At 34.5% G+C, this 26,571-nt stretch overlaps 1 protein-coding gene across 1 annotated transcript in view; it reads left to right on the plus strand.

Moving 5' to 3' along the window:
• Positions 1 to 26,571, plus strand: part of LOC113991287 (coiled-coil domain-containing protein 171-like) — a gene marked incomplete at its 5' end in the record, with an annotated part of 120,384 nt that overhangs the window by 40,050 nt on the left and 53,763 nt on the right. The window contains 5 exons of the mRNA XM_039387246.1: positions 268 to 754; positions 1,474 to 1,590; positions 6,029 to 6,255; positions 6,908 to 7,087; positions 8,703 to 8,888. Coding sequence (XP_039243180.1) covers positions 268 to 754; positions 1,474 to 1,590; positions 6,029 to 6,255; positions 6,908 to 7,087; positions 8,703 to 8,888 — 1,197 coding nt within the window. The remainder of the gene's footprint in view (positions 1 to 267; positions 755 to 1,473; positions 1,591 to 6,028; positions 6,256 to 6,907; positions 7,088 to 8,702; positions 8,889 to 26,571) is intronic.

Here is a 26,571-nt window from a genome sequence, read left to right on the forward strand (position 1 = left end):
AGGAATCTGTTTGTAGCTGAAGATTGTGAAAACTTTCCTTGTACTATTGATTTGTTTTCATCTCTAACTGTTTACTAGAAGAGATACTGTCATCATCATTAGTAATAATTTTTGTCCTTTAATGTGTGTTATTTGAATGTGAAAAAATTAATTTTCTTCTTTTTTAGCTTTTGTGTTAGTAAAAATGATTTTGTTGCTTAAAAAAAAATCTTATTGTTAATATTTCTTCTGGCTTTGTTTGTTTGTTTTTTTTCTGTTTTATCCCAGGAATACCACGAAACAGCAGAGAAAAATAAGGGAAAAGTGCGTGTCCTTGAAAAAAGTCAGGAGAAATTGGCCCTTGAAAGTGTTTCTGTGAAAAATACGTTAACACAGTTTCAGAAGGAGCATTCATCTCTCTTGGCAGCCTGTGCGCTATTGGCAGGTGCCCTGTATCCTCTCTATGGCCAATTGTGTGCTATGTCTTCCCAAAGAGACCTTCTCCAGGATCAGGTCAACATTTATGAATTAGTGAACCAGAAGATTAGGACCCTAGTTCATGCTCTATCTGATGGTGAAGAAAACAGTCAAAATGAAGTAAAAATAAAGAAAAGAAAATTTCAAGGCCTGATTTATGTATTCCGAAGAGCTGTAATTGCAGTTTTGGCAGCTAAGAGACTTAAAGTTTTAGCCCAATCTTCTAGTTCCCTCTTCATCTGGACAAATGGCTTAAAAGAAGGCATTGGAATTCGAGTTTATGTAGGAGAATCTAAAGGCAAGCATAATCTATCAAGTATTCATGGTTAGAGAATAACATATAATAATATTACTATTAATGGAGTGTAAAGACAAATTTAATGACATTTTGACAAATGTTATTTCTGGATTTGTGATTTTTAGAGTACTTGACAAATGTAATTTCCCCTAAAAGGAAATGCTTAGGCTGTTAAACATTGCAAATAAAGTTGCAACTACAGATGTGAAGTCACACTGTTTGATATCCTTGAAATTTGTGTTATGGATTTCAGAACTAGGTACATCTCCTCTATGTGGTAAATATCTTGAAATGTTCCTACATTATTAATCATCAGCATATTTTTTGAAAAGGTATATCCTCTTATTAATAACTTGTAATGTTTATTTCTTACTGAAAAATGCAAAAAAATTGCTTACTGATTCAGGTAAGTACTAGTGTAGGATTTCTAAATTTTCTTTAGAGATTATGTAGTCTTTTTGTCACTTTCTGTTGCCAAACCAGCTCATGTTTCCCCCTGCAAGGAAAAATGGCATAAAAAATGTTTTCCAAACTAGAAGATTGATCTACTTTTCTGTTTTAGTAGTTCTGGAAGCATATTTAATACAGTCTAAATTGTTCTGAAAGAAGAATTAGTCTTTCCCTTATGTACTTAGTCAATGTCTGAAAAAGCTGGGGATAGTAGTGCCTTATCTAAGTTATTCAGTTATAATGTTGCTAGGTACAATTCTGTTTCACAGGTTGTGAAGAGGAAGAGCTTAACTGTGTTGAAGAACTCAGCTGGTTTACTAGTTCTAACCTCCTTGCTGCGATAATCGGTTCCGTCACTGAGTTGCAGGATGTTATTAACAAACCAGGTAATTTTAAAAGTATATTCTTGTAGTAGAAGATTAAAAAACATCATTTGCATCTTTAGGATTTTACCTAAACTATTTTGGATCAAATCTCCTGAGACTTACAGTGTTGGAACAAATTAGTTTTCTTTAGTTGGTGATATCATACTTTATCCTTTTGATATATAGAGTCATGGGAACAGAAGGTTGAAGAGTGCTTTTAGAAGTATGTAAACAGTCTCAATTGACACACTTTATAGCAGTCCTTATTTTATGTCTCTGTTGTGTTCCCTCCCTAAGTTTATTTTTAATTAGATTTGTGTCTATATTCCCTAATTTTCTCAGTCTGTCTTTGTATAGAATTCTACTCTGCCTATGGAAAATTGTAGTGTCAGTTTCTTGAAATGTCACCTTGTTATTCCCAGCTGTTAACTATTTTTCTTAATTTATTTGCAGTGAGAACTGATATAAGGTTTTACTTGGTTCATCTGCATTGCTGCCATCCTTAGTTCTCTGGTAACTTGTAGTTTTAAAGTACCAACATTACTGTCACAGAATAAAGGATATTAAAGGAGGGGTAATTTATATGAATAAAGGGAAACAGTAGAACAGAGGGAAGATGATTCATTTCCCAGAAGCCTAGACAGTAAACTGGTATTAGAAGACTGCCATTGAATCAAAAGTGTTTTGATTCAATTTCAGGTGCTCTCTTAGATCATCCTGTTCTCAGTAACTTAAATTTACATCCTTACAAAGCAAAATTTGAACCCTGTTTCAGAATATTTACAGGGTTTATCATGCAAGTGTGCCTGTGTATAGAGTGTTGTGTAGGAACAGCAAATTGAAAAAGAATCAAGACAAACTCATCAGCAGCACAGATGTGCTGAAGTGACTAGTTAGAATACCGTAAACATCATGATATTTTGCCAATTGGAAATATGTGAGAATTCTGGTGGGCTCAATTTATTAGATATCTCTGCATTCAACGGAGGCTTGATTTTTGAGAATTAGGAAAAGCCAAGCTCAGAATGTTATGGCCACAGTCAGTTTGGTGACTCTTTCATATCTTATCTCTATTTAAAGTTATTTGCACAGAACCTCAAGGTCTAACTGCTTGTGTGTTACTTGGAATTCTGTTCCTCCTGAGATCAAAAGTCTCCTAGGAATCTTTGGTTCAAAAAATAGTAATAAATAATTTAAAGTTTGACATGAAATTTCCAGAAGTATTGGAGTAATTAGGCTCTGAAGGAATAAATTAGAACGAGAGCTTCCACACTTAGAAAATTATTTTATGTTCTGTAACTAATATTTTAAGTAGGACTTAAACCTTCAAACTGACATAAAAGAATTTGGAATTTTTTAAAACTGTAAATAGGCATTCGGAGAGGCATCTGGTCTCTTCAGATCTTTAAATAATGACAGTTCCAGATTAGACTGCACATCACAGGAGAAAGTAGGTACAAGAAGGTGCTATCTATATCAACAAGATGGAATGGTTCAGTGTCTTAAAAATTATGTTTAAAAATGCCTAGATTTTGAAGAGACATTTGAGGCAGTTGAAAGAAACCAAATCCAGATCACTCAGATAATACTGGAACATTTAGGCTTGTGCGTCCTGGTGATTCGAGTCACATTTCTTGATCTTTTAACTTTTAAATATGTGGTTTTGCTTTGATATTGATGTTCACTTCCCTGCATAGTGTTTGTTAGTTTGGTTCTCATTCTAACATGTCTTGGAATGATCTCTTAGCTTCAGTTTCGATACAACTTCATTACAGTGTTGGAGTTTTTTGGTTTTTCTTTGTTTTTTTGTAAGGTTAATTTTCTAGGTTTGTTAGAACAGCATCTGTACTGTGATAAACCAGAGAAAGTAAAGGCCAAGATTTTCAATATGTATCATCAACTGTTACATATGCAAAACTTTTGAAGCTTGACATGAACATTCTAGTCTTTCATAGTACTAAGTTAATCCTGCTGACTGTTCAATTTCAGCAAAACAGAGTAAACAAGAATTGTTTTTTTATGTCAGTGAAGTAAGATTTGACACTTTTCATTGTCTTTTTCTTCATTTATTTTATATGACTTAATTGCTTTTTGTGATATACATTTATTTGTGTTACTTAATTCTGATACTCATCATAATGTACATAATTTAATGGTTTTATTGTAATTCCTTTTTCCTTCATGACAAGTACGTAAAATGTATATATTTAAACAGTGTATTCTCTTCCCAATTATTATGGATACAGTTCCTTGTGGAATTGTATTAAATTCTCATTTTGTCTTTCAAAGCAGTCAGTAACTTACTTCAGCATATTTCTGTGTATTTACTCCAAGCTATTCTTCATTAAAAAAATAGAGGAGATAACGATTAGTCCCTATCCCAAGAAAGTGCCTTAAGTTGTGGATGCTGAATTCTACTGAATAGTGGGAGTCCTGATTGTGAAGTAGAATAATCATTTCAAATTGCTACTACACATCTGTGTGAACTGTTATTTTAGATTTAAGGTGAGATTCTAGCCATAGGGAAAGGGGCTGCCATGCTAGGTGCTGCACATATGGAGAAATACTGTGTTTTCTGACAGGCAGACAATCTTATAAACTGAGAATAGCAAGTGGAAATACTAGGAAAAATGATGGAACAGTAGCTCACTGGTGGTGTCCTTGTTTTGATATTTATCAGAAATCATGGCAGAGTTTTTTACATGGAAAACCATATAAATGTTCTAGTTTTAATTTTAGATTAGTTTCATTAAACATTCAAACTGATGAATGTATCATGACTGGCGTAAAGAGAGGGTCTTTGAAGGTGACTGACAACTCTTACAGGATAATCTGTGATAAGAGGTGAATTGAGGAAGGTAGCTTTTTCTTTTTTTGTGATCAGTAATAGAGAACTAGCATAAGGAAAAGAGAGGACTCTTGGCCAAGGTAGACAGAGCATTACAATAGGAGGTTTTTTTCTGGGTATGAAAAGAATGTGTTTTTTTTTTTTATTTCAAAGGATGTATTGTTAGTTGAAGTGCAAGATAAAAATGCCTCATAAGATTTTTAACTTTAAAGATGAATAGAGAGAATGCTATAGTCATGAAGAAAAGACAGATCTACTAGTAGATTATAGAAAATGTGTATTCAAAAATGATACTCCATTTGAGCACTGGAATAATTGGAATGGTGGTATTTCAAAACCAAGCAGGAGAATAACTCTAAAAATGGAATATTTGACTTTATCAAGTGCTTTTCTTTTTGTTATTTGCTTATAGATAAATTTCACCTTGTGTAAATGATCTTTATGGTGAAAATTGTAATATAAAAATGTTAATAAGCATGTTTTTGTGCTTTTAACCTTTGGCTTTTTTTCTTCACAATCTTTAAAAAAAACTTTTTTAACTTAAGCTGTGGTTATTTTTTTCTGCTTATAGTCTTAAGTAAATACTTTAGTTCACTGCAGCAACAGGAGATCTGCTGTACCACTGAATGTAAATAAGCTCTTCCATGCTTGTCATCTTACACTGATAGTATCATAAGACAAGTAATGACAGATTAAGACCTGCCTAGCTGAGGGAAAACTAAATTACAAGACTTTTATTAAGGCATAAATAAACCTATTAACTGTTATCTGGAATACCAATTAGTGGAAGGAGCACTGACAATTTTATTTATCAACATTAAACACAATTATTAATTACAGACCTGACGAATCTAGCAGTAAGCAGGACATGTTGGGTGTGCTGGGGCCTTAAGTCCATTATATGAGAAGGATGATTACCAAAATCCTATGGGAAAATAAGTAATTGTAGCTGTAAAATTTTAATTGCCTTGGAATAAGGTAAATTATATTCTCTTGTCTCAGAATATAAATAGTACTGTGTTAAGGTACCAAGCCTCACTAATTTTGAACAGCAAATGACTTAGACATCTGTAGAGGGGAGGGAGGAGGAGCCCGGAAACCCTCAGAAATTTGCATTGTAAATATTGCGATAAAGTGACTTACCATGTGCTATCACATCTGACTTACTTCACCTGACTTGCATTTACATGAATTCATCTTGCATGTTTTCTGAATTACAAAATTAGAACACCAAAGAAAGTCTTAAGAAAGTATAGTATTGGGGAAGAACATGGTAACAACTGAAAAAATAGTCTTTGGCAAACGAATCCTATTCTTTAGAATCCTATCCTACCCTTCCATTCAAAAAGTGATAAGAGTAGAATTTTCATTGCTAAATACACAATTTGTCCTGTGTCTCTCTGAGATATACCTGTGAACTCAGTCTTCCAATCTTTAATAGAAATTTCCTACTGAATATTTTAAAGATACTATTTGTTGTTGCTTTTTTTTTGCTGAAAGAAACTGAAATTAATAACCTACTTGATGTTTCTTTTTTTGTTTGTTTGTTTTTTGTTTGTTTGTTTTTGTTTTTTCGTTTGTTTTGTTTTTTGTTTTTTGGGTTTTTTTAAGATACAAAGTCCTGGCTTTCTGGAAAGTTACTTGTAAGTGCAGCCAGGAACTCCTTTTCAAAACTTATGGACAAGCTGAATGTAATAATGGAGACGGTTCCATTAGACCACAGCAAGTGCATTATTTATCTGGAGAAAGACTCTTTGGTACACAGTCTGGCTCATGGACTTCACAAAATAAATACCCGGGCCCTGGAAGCTGGATTGTGGGACAGACTATCCAGTATGGTATGCATATTTATTGTGCTACTTCATGTAAGCAGTAGATTCATAAAGTCTTATGATGAAGCTCCCTTGATAGTACCATTAAGTTTGTTTCAGATTGTTTATGAGTCTGTTACATTGAAGTCAACTATGTAGACATTAGAAGCTGATTCGTAACAGCTAGAAGCATTAGGGCATGGATAGTTCTTTTATTTTATTGTCAAAGAATTTTAAAAAAAGATTTGATGTATACAAGAAATTTTTTTTTTAAAGTTCTATCAAAACTATATTTGCTTTATAAGAACAAACTTGCTTGTGGCTTTCAGTGAATGTTAAGGTTCTTTTTTTTTTCTTTTCTGTTTTCTCCTGCTTGGTGTTCTGTCTTTCAGTAAAGATAACCTTCTTCCTTTTAACCAAAATGAAAGGATAAACTTTCTCAGATAATCAGTCTTTTATTGTGGGCTGTTTATGAAAATGTTACTTCCTTGAAAACAGAATTTTCAGTAACCCCTAAGAGTAGGTGATACAGATTCACATTTTTACACTCAGGTGTGTCTTTTAGAGATGGAGGACAAGATGAGAGCTTTGTCTACTTTGCTTGGGTATTATATGTGATTTAACTTATTGCTAAAATACATGGTACATGGTACATTAATTTATTTCTGACTACTCACAGAAAAACATAGAATCCCTGCAGGAGCAAATATTTGAATTTACACAAAGACTTCATACAGCAGAGGTGGAACGCCACTCACTGCGTCTACAACTTGCAGAATTCAAATGGGATTTCAGTGAGATGAAGAAAGAAGCTGACAAAGCCCAGGGCCTGCAAGAGCAATTAAATATGCTTAAACAAGTAGGTATATTTGATTAGAGGAGACTGCTTGTAAGAAATCCTTCTTTTTACACTTTTTTGGGGGGGGAGTATGTGTTCTTTTGAAAAACAAGTATAAAATCATTCTCCTAGTAAAAGAATTTTCCAGAGAACTTTCCTAATAATTGTCACGGAACTGGAAGTCAGATGTATTCAGAAATATCTGCCCTCCACAAGATTTTCTTTTTGATTTGTACAATGAATTATTCTGTGTAAATTACATGTTTGGTTTTCAGCAACCCAGGTTTTCTTCCGTATGTTTGAAATGTTGATGTGATTTATATACCTGAAAAGGATTTTTAGATTTCACTTCAACAGAGTAAAGTCAGCTGGAATGAGGGTATTCAATAAGTACGTTTCAAGAACTTTGCATGGATATTGCTGAATGTTATGATAGACATTTTGCTGTATCTTTGACTCTGGTTTATATCCTAAGCTAGTCAATACAAATTTTAGTGTGCCAAATTCCTCTGACTCTTGGCTATCACTGATGACTTTACTTACGTATTCACTAACCTCTAAATAGCACTGATGACAGGAGTGAGAAGACACAACAAAAAGGTTCCTTAACTGCTTGAAATCACAGTGTAGTGAGAAATGGATGTGGTGATTGAGGGACTGATGCCATTTGGTGGAGGGACTGATGCCATTGGGTTGTCAGTTTGATCCCTGTCATACTTTTGGAACTGTGCCTTCAATCCATGGAGAGAAAGAAACTTGTCTTGCTTTAGCATGCTTGAGGTTCATGAAGCACCTTTTCTACTAAGTGTATTTCCTATAGATTGTGTTCAAAACTGAACTCCCATTGGAGCTATTTGAGAAGGTGAATGGATAAGGATTCTTATACATGCTCTACAGGTGCACAGTATAACTGAAAGAGTTGTATCCCAGAATAGTCAGCATTTTCTGTAGCTGTGCCCAACATTGATACTGAAGTCTAGTTGGTAGAGCTGTCAGTGTATCCCAATCAAACACTTCCAAGCAGAGAATATTTAACAATTCATGTCACATCCATTCTCTTTTCTGCTCCTAGCTGGTAAAATGTTGGTTTTTTTTCAAACAAACAAGGTTATATCCAGTCATCTTCAGTTTTGCTCGTAATGGGTTTTATTTCTTACGGTTCTGGCACAGTTAGAGAAAATTGTCACAGTTTAGGTTTTCATTTAAGTGTGGACAACAATTTTCTTTAGAGAATTATTTCATCTTTCTGGAACATTTCTGGAAGGGAAGAAAGAGTCCAGGAAGATATTTACAAGGGTTAACAAAATATGCACTGAAATGTGGGACATTGATCTGCATATTTCCTTTGAAATATTGTTTCTTTACAACCTACAGTACTAATTTGAATGGAATCATGAATGCATACTGTTTACAGTAGCCTGAATGCTATTTTGAAAAAATACAGTGAATATAGTTGTCTGCCCTCTTATTGCCCCATGGTCTGTCTTTGAGTTAAAAAACCTAAACTAAATAATAATAATCTTTAGCATGCTTTTGTTTTAGAATTTGATATGTTTGCAAGTGGAACTTGGAAAGTCAAGCGTGTAAACAAGTGAACATAGCTACACAATCAAACACAATTTATTTCTCTTAACAGAAATTGATCACCCATGAGAAGTTTGAAAGTGTATGTGAAGAATTAAATAATGCATTGCATCGGGAGCATCAGGCACAATTGCTTTTGAATGAACAGGCACAACAGCTACAGGAGTTAAATAATAAACTAGAATTGCACGCCAGTGAAGAAGCAGATAAAACCCAAGTATTAAGTGAATCTGTAAAGGTAAGATGAATATTCATCTGAATTAGACACCTGAAATTTACCTTTTGGTAAAGAAACCAAATGTTGCAATTCTTGTGGAAATAAAATTAAAGGAGTAAATGCACACATACTACTTAGTCCATTGGAATTTCAGGGTAGTCAGAAAATACTTTCAAAATGATACTTAAAGGTATAATATCACTTCTCTGCTTTTGGAACTGGGTGGTGTACACCAATATATGTAGTCTTTGAAGTGTCTGAAATTTACAGGAGACATAAGAGACAGCAGTTCTAGCCATCATGAGGTGTTTGCAATTCATAGGAAAAATTAATGAAGAAATACAGGGTTACCTTGATTTTTGATAGAGATCATAATAGTATTTTAAAACCTGAATTAGCTGTTTCCTCAATGTAATCTCAGAGTAGAGAATGCATTTGTCAGTTTGAAATATGCTAGGTGACAATAAAGAGAAATCATTTTTCATCAGGATTTAGAATTTTCTGCAGACATAATGAGTAGTGAGGGAAAAGATGTTGTTATCAGAATCTCTGATAGCAAATGAAGGAACAGAGAGAGTATTAGAGGTTTGAAACCAGCTGGACATGTAACACGGGAAGAGAAGAAACTTTGTGATATCAAGCCAATATCTGGTGACCTAAGCTCTGCAGCTTTATTTATTTTTTATTTAAAGCAAGCTTTGCTGCTTGCATCTGCTCTTCATCCTTACTACTGTCTTTCCATTCCCCAGTATTCTTCTGTGACTTGACAACTGAGCAAGTAACACTTCTTCATCCATATTTTGAGAAATAGAAGAACTTGTGATTCTGAGGAAGATTTGGGGAGGAAGTAATAAGAAATGTCAAGAAGCAGGAGAAAAAAAAAATCAAGCTATGACACTAGCAGAAATCTCATAAACCATTGTTGAGAATATAGCAATGAAAATGGGTGTAAAGGAGGGTGACTTGCAGCAGAGTTGAGATTTGAAGTAATACACAGTGGAAGATGCTGAAGGATGTTAAATTTATTAAGGAGGGTTTTCATTACTGATATTATTTATTAAAAATGCCTTACCTAATGAAAGACAGTGACATTTCCTATTTACCAGTTGGGTTTTGTGGCTTTTTTTCTCTCTCATAATTGTCTAACTTTAGGTGTTTCATTTCAATGGAAGAATAAAGTTGTTTAATGTTTTACATCAGGTTGCTTTTTGATACTGTTGCTATTTGTTTCTGATACAGCTGCAGTATATATAAGCCATTAGTCTTGTATTTCTCAAAGAAATCAAACACTGATGTAAGATTTTTTAAGTAGATACTAGTATTGTACAGAAAAGAAGGAATAGAAGACAGATACTATTTGAAATCTTTATTGCAGTCTACTTTATACATTAATATGTGGTATTTCACCATGTTTTACTTCATGTAAAACACATCTTTTCATTTGTTCAGAATAAATGAAAAAGAAGTCAATTATAGGCAATTAAAATATAGTATGAAGTTTTAAACAACTATATTATATAGATTATTGGATATTGAATTAGATTTTGCAGATTCTGTTTCTTATTAATTAAAGGCTAGTTATAAACTCTTTTGAAACAGTCGTGATCCTAAAATGCATCCTATTTCTGCAATCCTTTAGCAGTTGTTTGCTGCTGGAATAACTTGGTTTAGTATAAAATGCTTGATTATTTCTGGAGCTTTAAAGATACAATGCAATGGAATAAAATAGCTGTTGTGATAGGATGGAGGCTAAGACACTTGACAAAATAAACCTTAAATTTGAAATTTACAACTTACAAGTACACCGATTTGGTTCATTACTTTATAATTCTTCATCCTTTCCATGGAGGAATTCTAAACCAAATTCGAGTTGTAAACTTGAGTGCTGTCCCTCGGTTAAGAGAGCTCTTAATTTCTTCATGAGGTTTACTTCAATAGTTAGCACAAAATTGCATTGTGGTTGTAGCAGCCTGTATCTGTGACTGTAACAAGCAGGGAGACAATATCACTCGTGGTAGTGTGGCAACATGGGTTCGTAATCTAGTGGTTCTTGATTTTTTTTTTAATCGTGCATATATGATTTTGTAATGTATACATCCTAAATCGTGATCTCGCCTTCAATTTTTATCGTTGCTTTTTACAGTTTCAAATCTGTGCTGAATAAGTACTTTTGAAATTCAAATAGCAGTCTAACATAAACTACTTTGATACCAAGGGGTAAAAGAACTATTTTTTTATTTTGAACTCTATAAGTTTCGGTTTTTAAAATTTAAAAAAAAAAAGTCTTTATTTTCTCTCCCACAGTATACCACAATCCAACTTTAATCATGTCTTTATTCATGACAGGCAGTAACGGTCTCTATCTTTGCCTTGGCATTTTAACTGACACACCCTTTTCTCCTAGCTACTTGGGTATTGTGACTTAAGATGTTTGGTTTTTTTGTGTGAGCGTTTTTAGCTTTCAGTTTGCAGTACAGTGAAACAATCACATCTTTGTAATAATCAACCTTGACCTTGTAAGACAGTGCTCTTACAATTGTGTAGGTTTTCAAGCTCTTAAATAATACAGAAGTATGAAAAAAAAAGAACTGTTGCACTGAAAAAAAGTAAAATATAAAAAATATGCCTCCATCTTTGTCTTAAAATGCAAAATAATCTATCAATCTAGACTAAGTGTATATAAAAATTTGGCGAATGTGGTGGTATACAAGTGAGTTCAGGTGGAGTACAGTAAGAATAATTTGCTTTGAATTATTTATTCATAATTCTTAACAGGTAAGAAAGGGAAAATTAAAATATTAGATACTTTAAGTTTTGATAGCTTATTTTTAAACTTGTTCACACTTAACAGCAATCAGTAAGGAGATATTTTGGTATTCATGTACTTTCATAAAATAGGCTTATTAAAGGAGTAATACTTAATTTCTTAGCTTTATCAGTTCAGATTTTAATCCTGTATATTTTTATCTTCATAATGGCATATACCACAGAGACATCCAAAGGAGCCAATTACATTCAAGGTCAGTTGGAACTAGCAACTCTTTTATACCACTTTTTTTTTTTTAGATGAGGTGAATCAGTAGTTCTGATTCCTCAGTCTTTGAAGAGAAACTTTTACACGAATGCTAAACAGGTATCAGTAACAGACATAATTTTTATTCCTCATACAAACTGGTCTTAATCCGGTAGAGGTATTTTTTATTTCCTTTTGACAGACGCTGTGTCTATATTTACTTCCTTTAAGGTATGTTAGTACCTGTAATAAAAATAATATATTTTTAAGGTTCTATTTATGGATCAAGTCCTACAGATTGTTAATTGCTCAAGTGCAATATATGTTAAATCATGTAACTTGCTACTGATATGCTTCAAAATAGTCTTCAGTACATGTTTTAGAAAACGGTGCCCTAAATATTGGGTTTGTTTAATTTGCTGAGTTTAGTGAAGCTGCCATTTATTTATGACAGCATAAGTGAGAAAAAAAATCTCAACCAAGTCCTTCAATAACAGTTATAGAAAAATGTTTTCTGATGGGAAGATTTGGAGTGTTTATTTTCAATAGCTATGTCATTCAAATCATTATATACATACTCTCTCTTCAGAAAATGTAGTATGCTTCGCTAAACAGGCATATCTGAATTCGTTAGATTCAGATCACGATTGGGATTTCTACGTTTGTCAGAAGTGGATGTTTTCCCTGAGCAGGCTCTCAGTTCTTGGGTGGATTTCAGGTGAAGGTGCTACACAATTTTCTGCTTTTCATTACTTTTCCTCTTCATACATTTATGGCCTCATATTTTTCCTGAAAAGCCATTTCAAATATATATACAATTTCCTTTATTAATACCATTACACACACACACTTTGTAAGTTAGTTTTATAGTTAACTATTTCTGACAATTCTAATCTATGGAAAGGCTAAAAGCCTTCACTTATATGAGGAAGACTGAGTGATTTTCATGTTTCTCAAGAAGAAGAGCAAAGACTGCAAGAACACTCTAAGACTGTAGGAAAAACTAAAAACAGAAAGAAGATTTTTTCTTTTTTAAATCTGATATCCTCAGTTGGAAAGATTGTTAGGACTTGGATGCACTGAGGGATACTGTTGATTCTGAAAACTTATCACTTTGCCAAGAAACTGCATTTCTGTGCATTGCCTGGTTAAATATAAGGCTGTTCTTTAAAGAAAGCTGTATAGCTGATTACCATTAGCATCTAATTTAACAGAGAATTTTTGTTAATGAAGTTTAGCATGTTAAAGAGAAGCAAGCTCCCCTCTGAATAGGTTAGAAACTAAAATTTGTAATTAATTAATGAAATGTGGGAGGGTTTTTTTTTTATTGTTCTGGTTTGTTGGTTTTTGGTTTTTGTTTTTTTTTTTTTTTTTTTTTTTTTTAGTTTCTGTATTTCTATGTTCTAAACACCTAAATAATTTATAAAGTAGGTAAGAATGGATAAGTATTGTCATCTGCCCTGTTCTTAGTCAAAAGAGGTAATGTGTTTTCTTAATACAATAAATTACAGGTTAAAGAGGATTGTCAGGTATTTCAGTTTGCATTAACGCTATTTGTAAAATAGGTAGACCTGTTCATTCTCCTTCTCTGTTACATTACTTTCACTACTACTAACTTCTTAGTCTTCCAAGAGTTGGGCTTCCTAGGCTTCCTTCTAGCATCTACTAGAAAGAGCAGCTAGTGAGATAGCATACATTGTGGACTGGACCTGAGAACTTTTCTTCACAAAGGGAAAAAGAAGACAATTGTGGTAAAGTCTGCTTTGTATTACTTAATCTGTATTTCAGATGTCTAAACTTAAACTTCATGTTAAATTTTGCTCTTCTATGGTTTGTCCATGGAGTTAGAATATCCTGAGTTGGAAGGTACCCACTAGGATCATCAAGTCCAACTCCTAACACTGCACAGGACAATCCCAAGAGTTATACCATATGCCTGAGAGTGTTCTCCAAATGGTCCTTGAACTCTGGCAGGCTTGGTGCTGTGACCACTTCCCTAGGGGGCCTGTTCCAGCACCCAACCACCCCTCTGGGTGAAGAACCTTTTCTAATATCCAACCTAAACCTCCCCTGACACAACTTCAGGCCGTTCCCTCGGGCCCTGTCACTGGTCACCATAGAGAAGAGATCATTGTCTACCCCTCCTCTTCCCCTCACGAGGAAGTTGTGACTGCAATGAGGTCTCCCCTCAGTTTCCTCTTCTCCAGGCTGACTAGCCTAAGTGACCTCAGCTGCTCCTCATATGGCTTCCCCTCAAGGCCCTTCACCATTGGTTAGTTTGATTTATTGTCTTACTGTCTGTGTTATTATCTTACTGCATTAAATCTTCTCTTGGAAATAAATATTTGTAGTCTTTTCTGTTTAGCACTTTGAAAGCAGGTCTTTATGTTATGCACAGCTCTACTAGTTTTGCTTCTCTAGTTAGCTTCTAAGATTCAGGGTCCAGGGATTGCCTTATTCTTTTTCTGCTTTAGAGATCACCTCATTAGCAATATTGATCCCTGTATTTCCTCCCTGAACTAACTTATTTCTAGGCAGGTTTTAGGTCTGTGTATTTTCTTTATTCTGTATCTAGAACATTCATCAGTATGAACATGAGTAGTCTGGAGTGTGTGAAGTCAGTACATGGCCTTTAGAATTGTATTTTTGCCATAGTAATAAACAGAATGGGAGAAAGAATAAAGTTAAAATTGTGGTTATGAACTCTTTACGAGTTTGCATTAACATGAAGGTCAATACAACAATTCAAAATGTTGTAGTATAAGGCACACAAACATAATTTATGGGAAGCTCTTATTTTGAAAGAAAACATTACTGTTGTGTTATTGTTTCATTCCTCTACGTTTCTTCTTTTGTCCAGTTTTGCAAGTTGAATGTTGGTAATAGTTCATTTTAATTTGAGCAATGTTAAGGTTTTACCTTGGAATTAGAATATGTATTCATATCATTGTTTTTTTAAAAATTATGCTACTATACAATATTTTATTGGCTGTTAGAAGGAATATTATTCAGGCAAATTATTTGTTATCTTTTTATAGCAAGAAAATAATAAAATAGTATCCAAATAGCTTCTACTTTACATTGGAAGAAGAATGAAAGGAATTGGGAGTTTATTGCATTTATGTGGAATCTAGTTCAGATGTAAATATCACAGAATGCCGAGTTGGAAGGGACTCAACCCTTAGCCCTGCACAAGACCATCCCCAAGAGTCACACCATGTGCCTGAGAGTATCATCCAAATGGCCAAGGGAGGTGATTGTCCCGCTCTGCTCTGCTCTGGTGCGGCCTCACCTTGAACATTGTGTGCAGTTCTGGGCACCACTATACAGGAAAGACAGTAAGCTGTTAGAGCACGTCCAAAGGAGGGCAACAAACAGGTTCCCCAGGGACGTAGTCACAGCACCAAGCCTGACAGAGTTCAGGAAATGTTTGGATGATATTTTCAGGTGCATGGTGTGACTCTTGGGGATGGTCCTTCGCACAGCTAAGGGCTGAACTCGATGATCCTTATGGGTCCCTTCCAACTTAGAAGATTCTGTGATTTTATTTTGAACATGCTGAAGAGTTTAAGATAACTGAGGAAAGTGCTCTCACCATTAAAGCAATTTTGGTGTAATTTAGACACTGAGATAGAACCCTGGAACAGGTCGTGATTTCATAACATCACTTTGGTTAATCTTTGAAAACTAGTAATGACCAGGAGTTAGTTTCCAAGTAAGGATAGGTTTACCCTTCTGTAGGAGATTGTGGGATAAGTTTGATGAGCTTGATCATGCTGATCAGTAGTCTGAATCAGTAGACATGCTAGTCTGATTTTGATAGTCATTTTAGAGTCATGCACTTAAGCGCACTTCAGGTGTTTCGTGGAAGATGGCAAGTAGCCAAGACAGGCAGAACTGTGCCTGGGAATAATGAAACTATGTGGAAACAAGTGGTAATAGTTTGGTCTACAAGTTGCTTCTCCACAGATGGTTAAGACCTAGGGTTTTTGGGTCCCCTGTATTACTGACTGGCACGCAGTGAAATCTAGAACACTTTAGACTTTACAGTATAGTAACATTGCCTATTTCAGAGAATACTTTTTATCCTGAGTCTGTTTGCTGCACTGTGCTATTAAAAAAAAATAAATGTTAAATCTGACATTCTGTTAATGGAGAAAAAGGAAAACTTATATAAAGTAATTGCATGAAGCAGAGCATTTTAATAGTCTTTTAAAAGTAACTTTCAAGATTTTCTGGGTATTCCATTTGTGGGAACTATTTTCCTCCCTTGGGGGAAGGGGAGAATAAATGGAACAATATTGGGATGTAAAAGCTTAATGGTTTTATTGCTGCACTGTAATTATACTAATAAATACCTCTGTCCATGACCTTGGAATTTATGGTGCAGTGAGAAAGATTTATTGACAAGTAATTTGGAAGAAAAATGAGATTATTGTGTAATTACAGTGTGTGGTTATTAAGCGTATGTATTTACCTAACATTTATCCCTGTTATTTCAAGACCTTCAACAATGTTTCAGTTTTCACTCAGAAATACCGACAGGCTTCTTGGTAAATCCAGTGCCCGAGAGATCTTTGTTATATTATTGGGTCAACTACAAAGTAACTTTGTTACCTTGAGATGTGCAGAGGGGATCAATAGATCTTTAAAACAGCATGTGATTTTTTAAAGGAAACGTTCTAAACCCTATTTTTCCTAGTAGTATAGATATCAATGTGTAGGACTTTCTACTGTACATGTACTTGATATACAAGTCCTTTATACATAGATTTGCTTCTTGCTGTTGTTTATCAAGGATCTCTCCAGGGCTTCATCATTTTTTCACCTTAGTCAAGTTTTCCCATGATCTCCCTTTCTGTTTGTGTGAAGTTAACTTGGAAAGATCTTTATATCTTCTTATGAAACTGTAAGTAACAATCTTTCAAATACCTATTGGAATATAATTAAGTATGTATCTGACTGACATAAGGCTGAAAGAGACGCACACTTTTGCACTTTGGTCTGTTTGGCTACGTACAATGACAGCAGCCATGCCTATCTTTCATGTAATTTGATCTTTTAATTTAATTTGACACTCCATTAGTTATTCACTGATTTTCAAGGGGAAGATTTTTCAAAATTTATACCATTTTCATCTTCTAAAATCTGTAACTTTGCTATCTGCTTTGAATTATGAAGAGCATGGAAGCTCTTTGAGATAGTAGCAGGGCAACAAACTCAAAACAGAAATTACTCTTTTATTTTGCCTAATTTTTTATGTTGAATTTTACAGTATGTATTTATGAAAAATCCAGTGAGGTTCTTGTTGCTACATCTTTTTACTGTCTCAGTTAAAAAGACTTCTAAAAATGTTTTAAAATCTTTCTAGTTTAAGTAAACCCACCTTAATTGTTGGTTTGGGGGGCTTTTCTTTATTTGTTTTTTGGTTTGTTTGTATTTTTTGTCTGTGGACTTTGCAATATGTAATTAAGTGATTTTAAAATTATGAATTTAGGATTCTCAATTTTAAGTAGCAGTCCCAAGATTTTGCTTATAAATAGTACTTCATTGTCCTACAAGAAAATTTCTGAGATGAGAGAATGAAGAAATAAGTGTTCCTAAAAAAAGTTAACAATAATTTACTAAAATAAATGGTTGTGTGGTATCAGCCAATGTGTTTGATGATATTGCATGTTTATTACTCTTGCTTCTGTAGGTGGGTGAAGCAGGCAACTTTCCAAGTTTTGTACCATCATGGTGCCATTTTATTTTACAGTTAGGGAACATACCAAAAGAGAAAAATATAAATAATAATTCAATTTAACAGTTGCAGTGATTTATCACTGTCACTGTTTAACATACCTCCTTCAGGATCTGTGTGTGCCAAGCTCAGGGAAACTTATTCCTTGTTTAAGCTTTGTGTTCTCAGTTGGCACTTGGTATGACTCAAAGCATACCCAGAGGGAAGTGTGGTATCCAATCAATACGTCTGTATAGCACTTTGATCTCCTTGCTGAATATTGGGATATAATATATCTTCCATGCTTTTTCAATAGAATGATTTAGAAATTGTCTTTTTTATAAGTTAAATTTTGTTTTACTTTATCTGTTCTTTCTGCTAAGGAGACTACTCTCCAGCTTTTAATGGATGAAAGAAGAAAGTGACTGGTATAAAAGAGTAGATCTTTTGGTATAAAATTACTTATTTACCAATTCTTTCTTATTTTATTGAGGTTTAAAATATAAAAGAGATAAGGAGAATCAAGTATGTGTGTTTTCTCCCTGCAGATAATTCATGCAGCAGGATGTGGCTGGCCTGATATTAAAACAAAACATGGAAACACATACCTGAATGTACAGTATGGTCAAAACTTTTCTGAAGGAGAATGCAGTATTTGAGTGTAAACTGTGTAAAGTGTTAAATCTCGTGAAGCTCACATTAATGTTAATACCATGTTAAAAAAAGATTTGTCTAATTAATTAATGAAAGAAGATAAAAAAAATCTTGATGAAGCAAGATTAAAACTTTGTGTGGCACAAACTGACATTCTCTCGGCATTGTCCCTAACTCCTTAATGTGATGGCTCACATTATGGCACTATTGTCTGGTGGAATTGTGCAGCAACCTCTTCCAAGAAATGGCTGCAGAATAACCTACAACAGTAAAAAAAGCTTAACTGGGACCACCAGTGTATTGAGGTCACAGGCAGTATATTTTCTTGCTCAGAACTAACTGAACCTTAAGTTCTATTTAGAAAATTTCTTGAAACTGTTCTGAAGAGAAGACATATAGCTAGGGTACTGTAATATTTGTTTCTTAAATATGCTTCTGAAGCTGTGTGTCAGTCAGCCTGACCCTGATGACTTTTTCTCTGTGTCCAGATGCTCCCTAACTTCAGATTGTATGCCTTTAAAAATAAACAGTGGGAATGAAATTGTGATTATTTAGTTTGTAGGTACCATTTTGTTGTCATTGTTAATATTCTTTTTCTGTTGTTTCTTCTTCTTCCTGAATTATTTTAACTGACTGTTAATGTTTAGAAATGTTCCAAAGAAATTGAGCGATACAGATCTAATGCAAGGGTATTTCTGGAGAACTTAAAAAGTCTCTTCCAGGGCTTAGAAATGTCCCTGGTAATGCAAGATCATTAAGACCAGTAGGACATGATGGGAGACAGATGGTTTGAGGCTATGACAGACGACAGACGCTATAATGAAATGCAAGAAATTGGTGCAATATATGGTATCCTCATAGAAATCCAGCTAAATACTTTTGTGTATGTACATGTGATATAGCAGCAATTGTAAAGTGAAGATAAAATCTTAAGTGCTGTTTGTGTTTTTGTCTTGTATACTGTGTGCTAATGTGCACAATTCGATAATGTATAGCAAAATTAAGCAACAGTATTGCAGAGAGCAGTGTTACAAAGCAGCATCAGAGTTTGCTTGTAAAGTTAGTGCCTCGCTTACAGGTACATGACTGTTATGAAAAGTCATCTTTTGCAGTAGCAGGTGTAAACCATCTTTTTGAAATCTTGGAATTGTAACAACTATAAGGCTGATTGTCTACCAGGGTGTAAAAAAAGAAGTGTAACAATGAAAAAAAAGTAAGATTATCCTTTTCCATGGCACTTAAATATCTGATTTAAAGGCGTGATACTGCCAAAGCACAGAAAATCTGCTGCTTCTGCAGGGCTGGGTCTTTTCTAGTCTGTGGTTGTAGAGAGTTAAGTAGTGCGAAGGGGGAGGAATTTACATTTCTAGGGAGAAAAAAAGAAACATCAGTCCTGAGGTAGTGTGTCAGAAATTGAACAAGTAGTGAATGATCATGTACTCATGCCAACATGCATGTGATTCCAAAATTTTATTCCATTTAACTTCAAGGGTTATTCTTAAAACTCACAGTGATAAAGCCTGAGTTTTTCTAGAATTGTTTTTGTTCTATTAAGGTGGTATAATCCCTTTCTGCAGCTTTCCAGTGATGCCGTTGCTTTAAGATCAGAAGCCAAAAAATACTCCAAGCAAATTTAGTATAGAGATAAGATAAAGAGAGCAGGTCTTTAATGACGGCCTCCTGGCCCACAGAGTACAGACAAGATATGCGCACCCCAGGCAGTGGTTCTACAATTTTATAGTATTGTCCATCCAATCCCAAAACTATCCGCCCCTAGTTCCTCCCCTGGCATGCCTCTTTGGAATTTGAGTTGGGAGTCCTAAGATCCCTTTCGGCATCATTTTCCTCTTCTTCACAGCATGTATTGTCCTTTGGAGCCTCTCCAAGGTTCTGGAGAGGTTGCTTTTTTCTTGAAGGTTACTTTGACTACCATGGTATCTTGTTGTTCAGGCCTATCTTAAACAGAGATTTTTTTCTACAGATCAACCTTGAAAAGAAGTCTAAGCGTGCCTGAAGAATTTAGAGAATTTGACACGAAATGGGGAAAAAGGGTTTAGTGAATGTAACCTACTGTTCTGAAGTGTTCGAAAGTATGACAGACTATACAGCTACATTAAAATTTACATTTACTACACAATTACGTCTAAAATCTACAAAAAGCAAAAAATCTAAAAAGATCAAAGGCATCATTCTAATGTAATTTGCTTAGCTTAGAAGCTGATAAAAATTTCTAAATTATCATGGGCATAAGTTTTATCATGTACTTCAACATTTTCCAAAATGTAGTTTAAAAGTAGATCTTATTTATTATCTCTGTTTAGATTACTGTATGTCTGAAGGGCCCAGTGCATCTTGGTATTCAAAAGGGTGTGTCTCAGCAGTCCATGAGGGTCTAACCTATGTGTGGGTGGTTTACATTTTGTGATTACTTCCCATAGAAACTTTTTAAGTTTTGTTAAGTTGTACTTTGAAGCTGAGTGAACACAGGATGTCTCTTCTAGAAGAGGTGTTATTATGTGGAATTATTCAGGAAGAACTACTGTGGTTAAATTAGTAAGCTGGTTGAATTCACAATAACTTTAAAACATACACAGCTCAATGACTTCATAAAGCACTTTTGGTCATACTTTGCTAAACATCTTGAGCTAATACAGCTGAAAAATATATTCCTTTCTTGTTGATCAGAATAGATTTTCTCTTGAGAAGTGTTTGATGGTAGCAAAGAGATATTAAACCTATCTATAAGTCTTGGAGGCACTGTAATCCATCCTCAACCACTGCAGGTAAAATGCTCATGGTACCTAAACTTACTTGAATGTCTGAGAGCAATGTTTCAGTCAATAAATGAACTGTTGTCTAGACATACATAGGTAATGCCATTTTCTTTCACAATGTGCGTGCCTCAAATTTCAAGTGCCTTTTGTAAGTAAAATCTCTTGCAAAATGAAAATGTGTGCATTTTCTCCATCCCATCCATTGAGTCATTCCAAAATAAATTTTTATTGAAATGTTTCTTAATACTTGGACTCTGGATCTTGTACAGTAGCTGCATATCACAACTGCTTTTAAAGCTACCTGTACTGTCATTTAAGTCATAATTGTCCTTGGTTGATTGCTTGACATTTTTCTGATACTGATTTGGCTAAACCATAATTTGTGCTCCCATATTATGAGGGTTTCTTATATGAAACAGTCACGAATGATTGTATTTGACATTTTATTAGAAACGTGAAAATACGTCTGCAAGTATCCCTTCATTCACCAGTATTTTGTTGGTGGTTATTTATTAAAATGATTGTGCTGGTTGGTATTTGTTTTGCTTAATAGTCCCCTCAGTGCTGTGTGACCTCCTAACACAAGACACTTTCAAAGACATGAAGAGCCGTTTTGCACCTTGTTAGATACACTGTAACTGTAAGCTATTTTTAACTGCTTCCATGCTTCACATACTTCACAGAAGAGTCATCGAGTATGTACTTTCTCTCAATGCCAGCATATGAAAAGATTGCTGCTTTTCATATGCTTTTCAGGACAGGGGTCCAGTTGCAAAAAGGTTAAAAAAATCACTGTTTCTTTCTGCAAAGCAGATACAGCTCATTCAAGTGTCCTTTTGAGCACTCATATTTCTTTTTCTTGAGAAGTTTAAAGGGCATATGAAAGCATTTGTTGTTGAAGGAATATCATGGGCAGTCAGCCTCAGGTTAGCTGTGCTTGCATGAGCAGATCGACCACATGGAGTTCATTTCAAACTGTTTTAAGACACTACTGCAGCCACTGTGAAACACACAGTGAGTCTGGTTGATATTGCAGTTTAGTTTCAATTTGAGAAGTGTAAATCCATCTTTATCCTGACACAGGGCTAAGTGTATGCCTTGGATATGGGGTTTTTTTTAAAGTATTGATGAGAAATCTCACTTATGAATTTTTTTTTTTTACAATGGAACTTTTCCCCTGAAATTTTTAATTCCCTCCTAATAGAAGAAGCTTCATTTTTTTGTTCTTGTCAAGTAAGAATTCTTTTCAGAAAACATTCTGTGGAAATTTAGCTGAATAATTTGAGCTATTGTACTTGGTTTGCATTGCAGTCATGGTTAACATTAAATATTAATGTAGCTTGTTGTACCTTTTGAATTTGAACCATTTGAAGATGCAAACTTCTCTAGGTTACTTGTAGACTGTCTTTTGAGGGGCACTCAGAGACCATCCTGAAGATTATATTTGCCAACAAGGATAATGGGAAGTCTGTTTAAACTGGATGCAGACTAAACTTTCTATACCTTTTTTTCATTGTGAAATTTTATTAGCTGTGTATGTAGGACAGCTTTCAGAATGTATTTTTTTAAAAGTAATATTTTACCTCTAAATAGAAAATATACATACTTCATCTGGAAGAGATAATCTTTAATTTCAAAATTAGTTCATAATACACATAGTACAGTGTATTGACGTATCTTATACTTCTGTATTGTGTTTATGTAATTTAAATCTAATTTACTGAGAAGTTTAGTCTAGCTTTAGGTGATCTTGGAAAATGCGCTCTCAGTATAAATGTGTCACACATGCTTTGCATGAATTTAAACTGTATGTCTGTCATCATTCATATGGAGTGCTTGTCCATCTGTTATCTTTCAAACAGAGTGCTTTTTTATGTATAAAGAATAACAGTGTTAAGCTTTGATTTATTTTTGTAACTGGTTTTGAATAAAAAGATTCCTCGCTGGAAAACCTAAACTTGTTAAAGGGAGCTTGTGGAAGGACCAAACGAACAGACATCCAGTGAGATTTTTCTTCAGTGCTATCAGTTGCTTAATGTTCTTTCCAACAACTGTTTTTTCATGCTTGATTTTTGGAGGGAAAAAAGCCTAAATCTAACATGTCTCTAAAGGAAACTCCTTCTAAGGGTTCTGATGAAAGCTGAACTGATCTATGAGATTTTGGTAGATGATAAAGGAAGGAGTACAGTGATGTCTGAATTAGCACCTGAATGCATAAACGTCTGAATTAAGCAGATAACTGGCATTTTATAGAATGCTAATAAATTGGAGTTTGGCTTCTAAGTTGATTCAGAATCACTTATGCTTGAAAGTGAAAGCTCAGCATCTTCACAGAACTATGTGCAGACATAGTAGGTTTTTAAAACCTTCATTCTTCTTATCATATTTAGCCTCAACTTTCTAACAGTTGTAATTGTCCACAGAAAACATTTCAAGATAAATGCATTATCGGGTTTTGAAATTTTCTTATTTTTGTAAATACTAAGACCTGGGGGGCAAAATAAGGGCTATATTGTGGATTAAGTGAAATATCTCAAGGCTGTGCTTTTCTGATAACTGAACCTGAAGTGACCTTTCTCAGACACAATTACAGAGCTGTATGTTTTTCCTTTAATTTCATCAGGGGTTTAATTAGTATACAAATAAAACTTCCCTTATCTTCCTTTCTACCTAATTGGCTTGTCTTTGCTTATATATGAAGAATGTGAAAATGGGCTGTAATTAGGGTGACCGTGTTAACCTTTTTTCCTCAAATGTACTGTTGCCTAAAGGCCTCAAGGCCTAAAACCAGTGCTTTGGATTATTGCTTTGCAATCACTATGGCTCTCCCATAGGTTTTCTCATGAGCAGAAGGGCTTTGGGTGCTGCAGGTTCCCACTGCTTAACGGGATCTTCATTCTTCTCCCCACTAAATGTTTATTGATTATCTCACTGCTCCACACTCAGCCTCCAACAACTTAATATCAGGTGACAGTCAGGAGAGTTCTCCAAGTAATTAGAGTGGAGCATTGAGGGAACAATTAGGAGCAGAGTTATTAAACTTGATTTATCCTATTCTCTCCTGAACACTTTCTTGGATATCAGAACATCACACTTTCACAATCTACCCTGGCTGAGAAATTAGTGGCTAACCTGCTGCTTATCATTGTTGCCTTGCTGCCTTGAGGCACACCCTCTTGGTTTCAGTCACTCAGCTGGAAATATTAGAGTCCATAAAGTTTATCAAGGGTTTTAATTAGATCAATCTGAAGAAGGGGAAAAAAGAGGCTTACTAGCTATTATTTTATAATACTCCGCACTGTATTTGAGCGTTTCCAAGGCTTGACTTTAACACACAGTAGCAAGAAGCTTCAAGTAGTTGCTGAAACTGCTTTTGGAGTGCTAAAATCAGTTTCCATTTTGCTTAGATATTGAAGTATTGCTGATAGTCCTAATCCTTTGGAGATTTCTGTAAATAATGGTGTTCTTTTTGAATATAATAAAGCTGCTGTTCAGTGAGCTACTTAATTTAACCATTTCTATATTGCTTCATCACCAGTTAGTGTGGATTGCTGGTCATGCCCCTTAACAGAGTTAGGCTTCATGCTTTCATCCCTGCTATTGCCTCGTTAATAGGCCCGTGCTTGCAATGGGTAACCTAGATTAGTTAGCAGCTCTCAGAAGATTTTGACACCTAGTGGATCTCTTCACCATTAGTGGTCAGTGATGAAAGCTTTACGTGGGAGCAGACAGCTCTTCAACCCCTGTAGAAGCATAACTAGCTTGAAATAAATATGCATAATGTTCCTATTATCCTGTCTCTCTCCACTCTTAGACCACTAGGATCTTGGAGCCAAAATCTGTTCCAGCCGCCTCTACATCAAAAATTTCTTGCATCAAAATATTAGCAGGATTATTTATTCTAAATCATCAAAGCTCAGGCTTGTCATCTTAAAAACAGGTTTTTCAATCAGGTGGGAAAGTAGGTTGAACAAAGTGTTGGCACCAGAGACCTTCTTCACTGTTCAATAATTTCTGTTTGTCAAAAGCTCGGAATGTGGGCAGAGGGTAGACTTGTCTTGGTTTTCACAACTTCATCCTCAATGCTAACTTAAGCAAGCAAACAGTTAACACAAAACACAATAAATGGAACAGTATAATGTTCTTTATTTTTAAATTAAAAATGGCTCCCATTATCCATGCTAATCAACATCTTGTTTCTCGGAAAAAACTTTTCTGAAAATGTGAGAATTCACTAATTCAGCTGTTCAGACAGGGCTTTAGTAGCTGCCAGTGGCATTAGGGTAGAATTTCTGAAAGCAACACTACCAGTTTTGGGTATCTTTGTGGAGTGGATGAATGATATCTGTGTATTTATCTTTTTTTAGGTGAAAAATATCAAGTGTTCATTGAAAATAATGACCTAAGAGTCTGAATAGATTAATTCAACCTGGGGTCATTAGAGCAAGAAAAATATTAGCATTTCTGGGGTTAGAGTTTCTTAGATAAACTTCTGATTGCCTTTTTTTTTTTTTTCATTACAGCTGTGATTCATTTCAGCCTAGATTTTGTAAATTGCTGAACAGACAGTTTAGGTAGCAGTGCTGTACCTTCAAAATACAACGTTGAAATAACTGGATGCTTTTTTGACTTTAGAAATGTGTGAAGAAAACTTACACCAATCAGCAGATTTCAGTTTATTTTGCAGTCTCATACTGTACTTCATTACTGTGTAGAAATTTTCTCTAGCATGTTGTTTTTTGAAGTACCTTTGACTCTTAGATAGGTCTCTAATTTTTTCAGATTAGTTGAGTTCTCAGCGTCCTCCAAATTTTTACCGGCCTTTTGTATATACTGTTCTTGATACATATCCACATCATAGTACATCATCTCCATGTTCCACAGTCCAGGGCAAGTACTCCTGAGTACAAATTGTGCAGAGCATTCTCAGAACTTGAGCAGAAAACATATCCATAAATTTTGAAAACAAGGTGCAAGAGCTCAATCTTGCAATTATGCAGCCTTCTCTATTCTTCTACGTCCGTTTAGAATATGTCAGGAAATACACCTTTTGTAAAAGAACGTTTATAGCCACCTATTATAATTTCTCTCTAAAAAGGCAATTAACAGCTTTAAGTAAAATGTAACATTTAGCAAATTATGAAATCAAATTATTAATACTCCAGTCTGTAAATATATTGATTTATCCCAGCAGAAAGGAGTAGTAACTAGACAGGTTCTTTATTAATTAGTCCTGTGTGCTATTTTTCATTTATTGGATTAATTCTTAGCAGGAATTGTGCCAAATTTTACTTGATGCACTAACAGAGAATATTAGATACTTTTTTTAATCCTGAAATTTCTGAATAGTGTAGAATATTTAAAAAAATGCTTCTTTGTTTATTCCCTTTTTTTGTGAATTCTTTAATGTTTATTTTAAATTAAGTATTGAGAATATTTTGTGCTCTTTAATGGTGTACTCTTGATTATTTCTATTGTGTTTAGATCTGATATTTGTAAATATAGTACCTGTAGCACAGTATATGTCCCTGCTTGATCAAA

Source organism: Pipra filicauda, unplaced genomic scaffold (assembly GCF_003945595.2).
Source record: "Pipra filicauda isolate LSUMZ 115617 unplaced genomic scaffold, ASM394559v2 scaffold546_size326836_pilon, whole genome shotgun sequence".
Classification (NCBI taxonomy): domain Eukaryota; kingdom Metazoa; phylum Chordata; class Aves; order Passeriformes; family Pipridae; genus Pipra; species Pipra filicauda.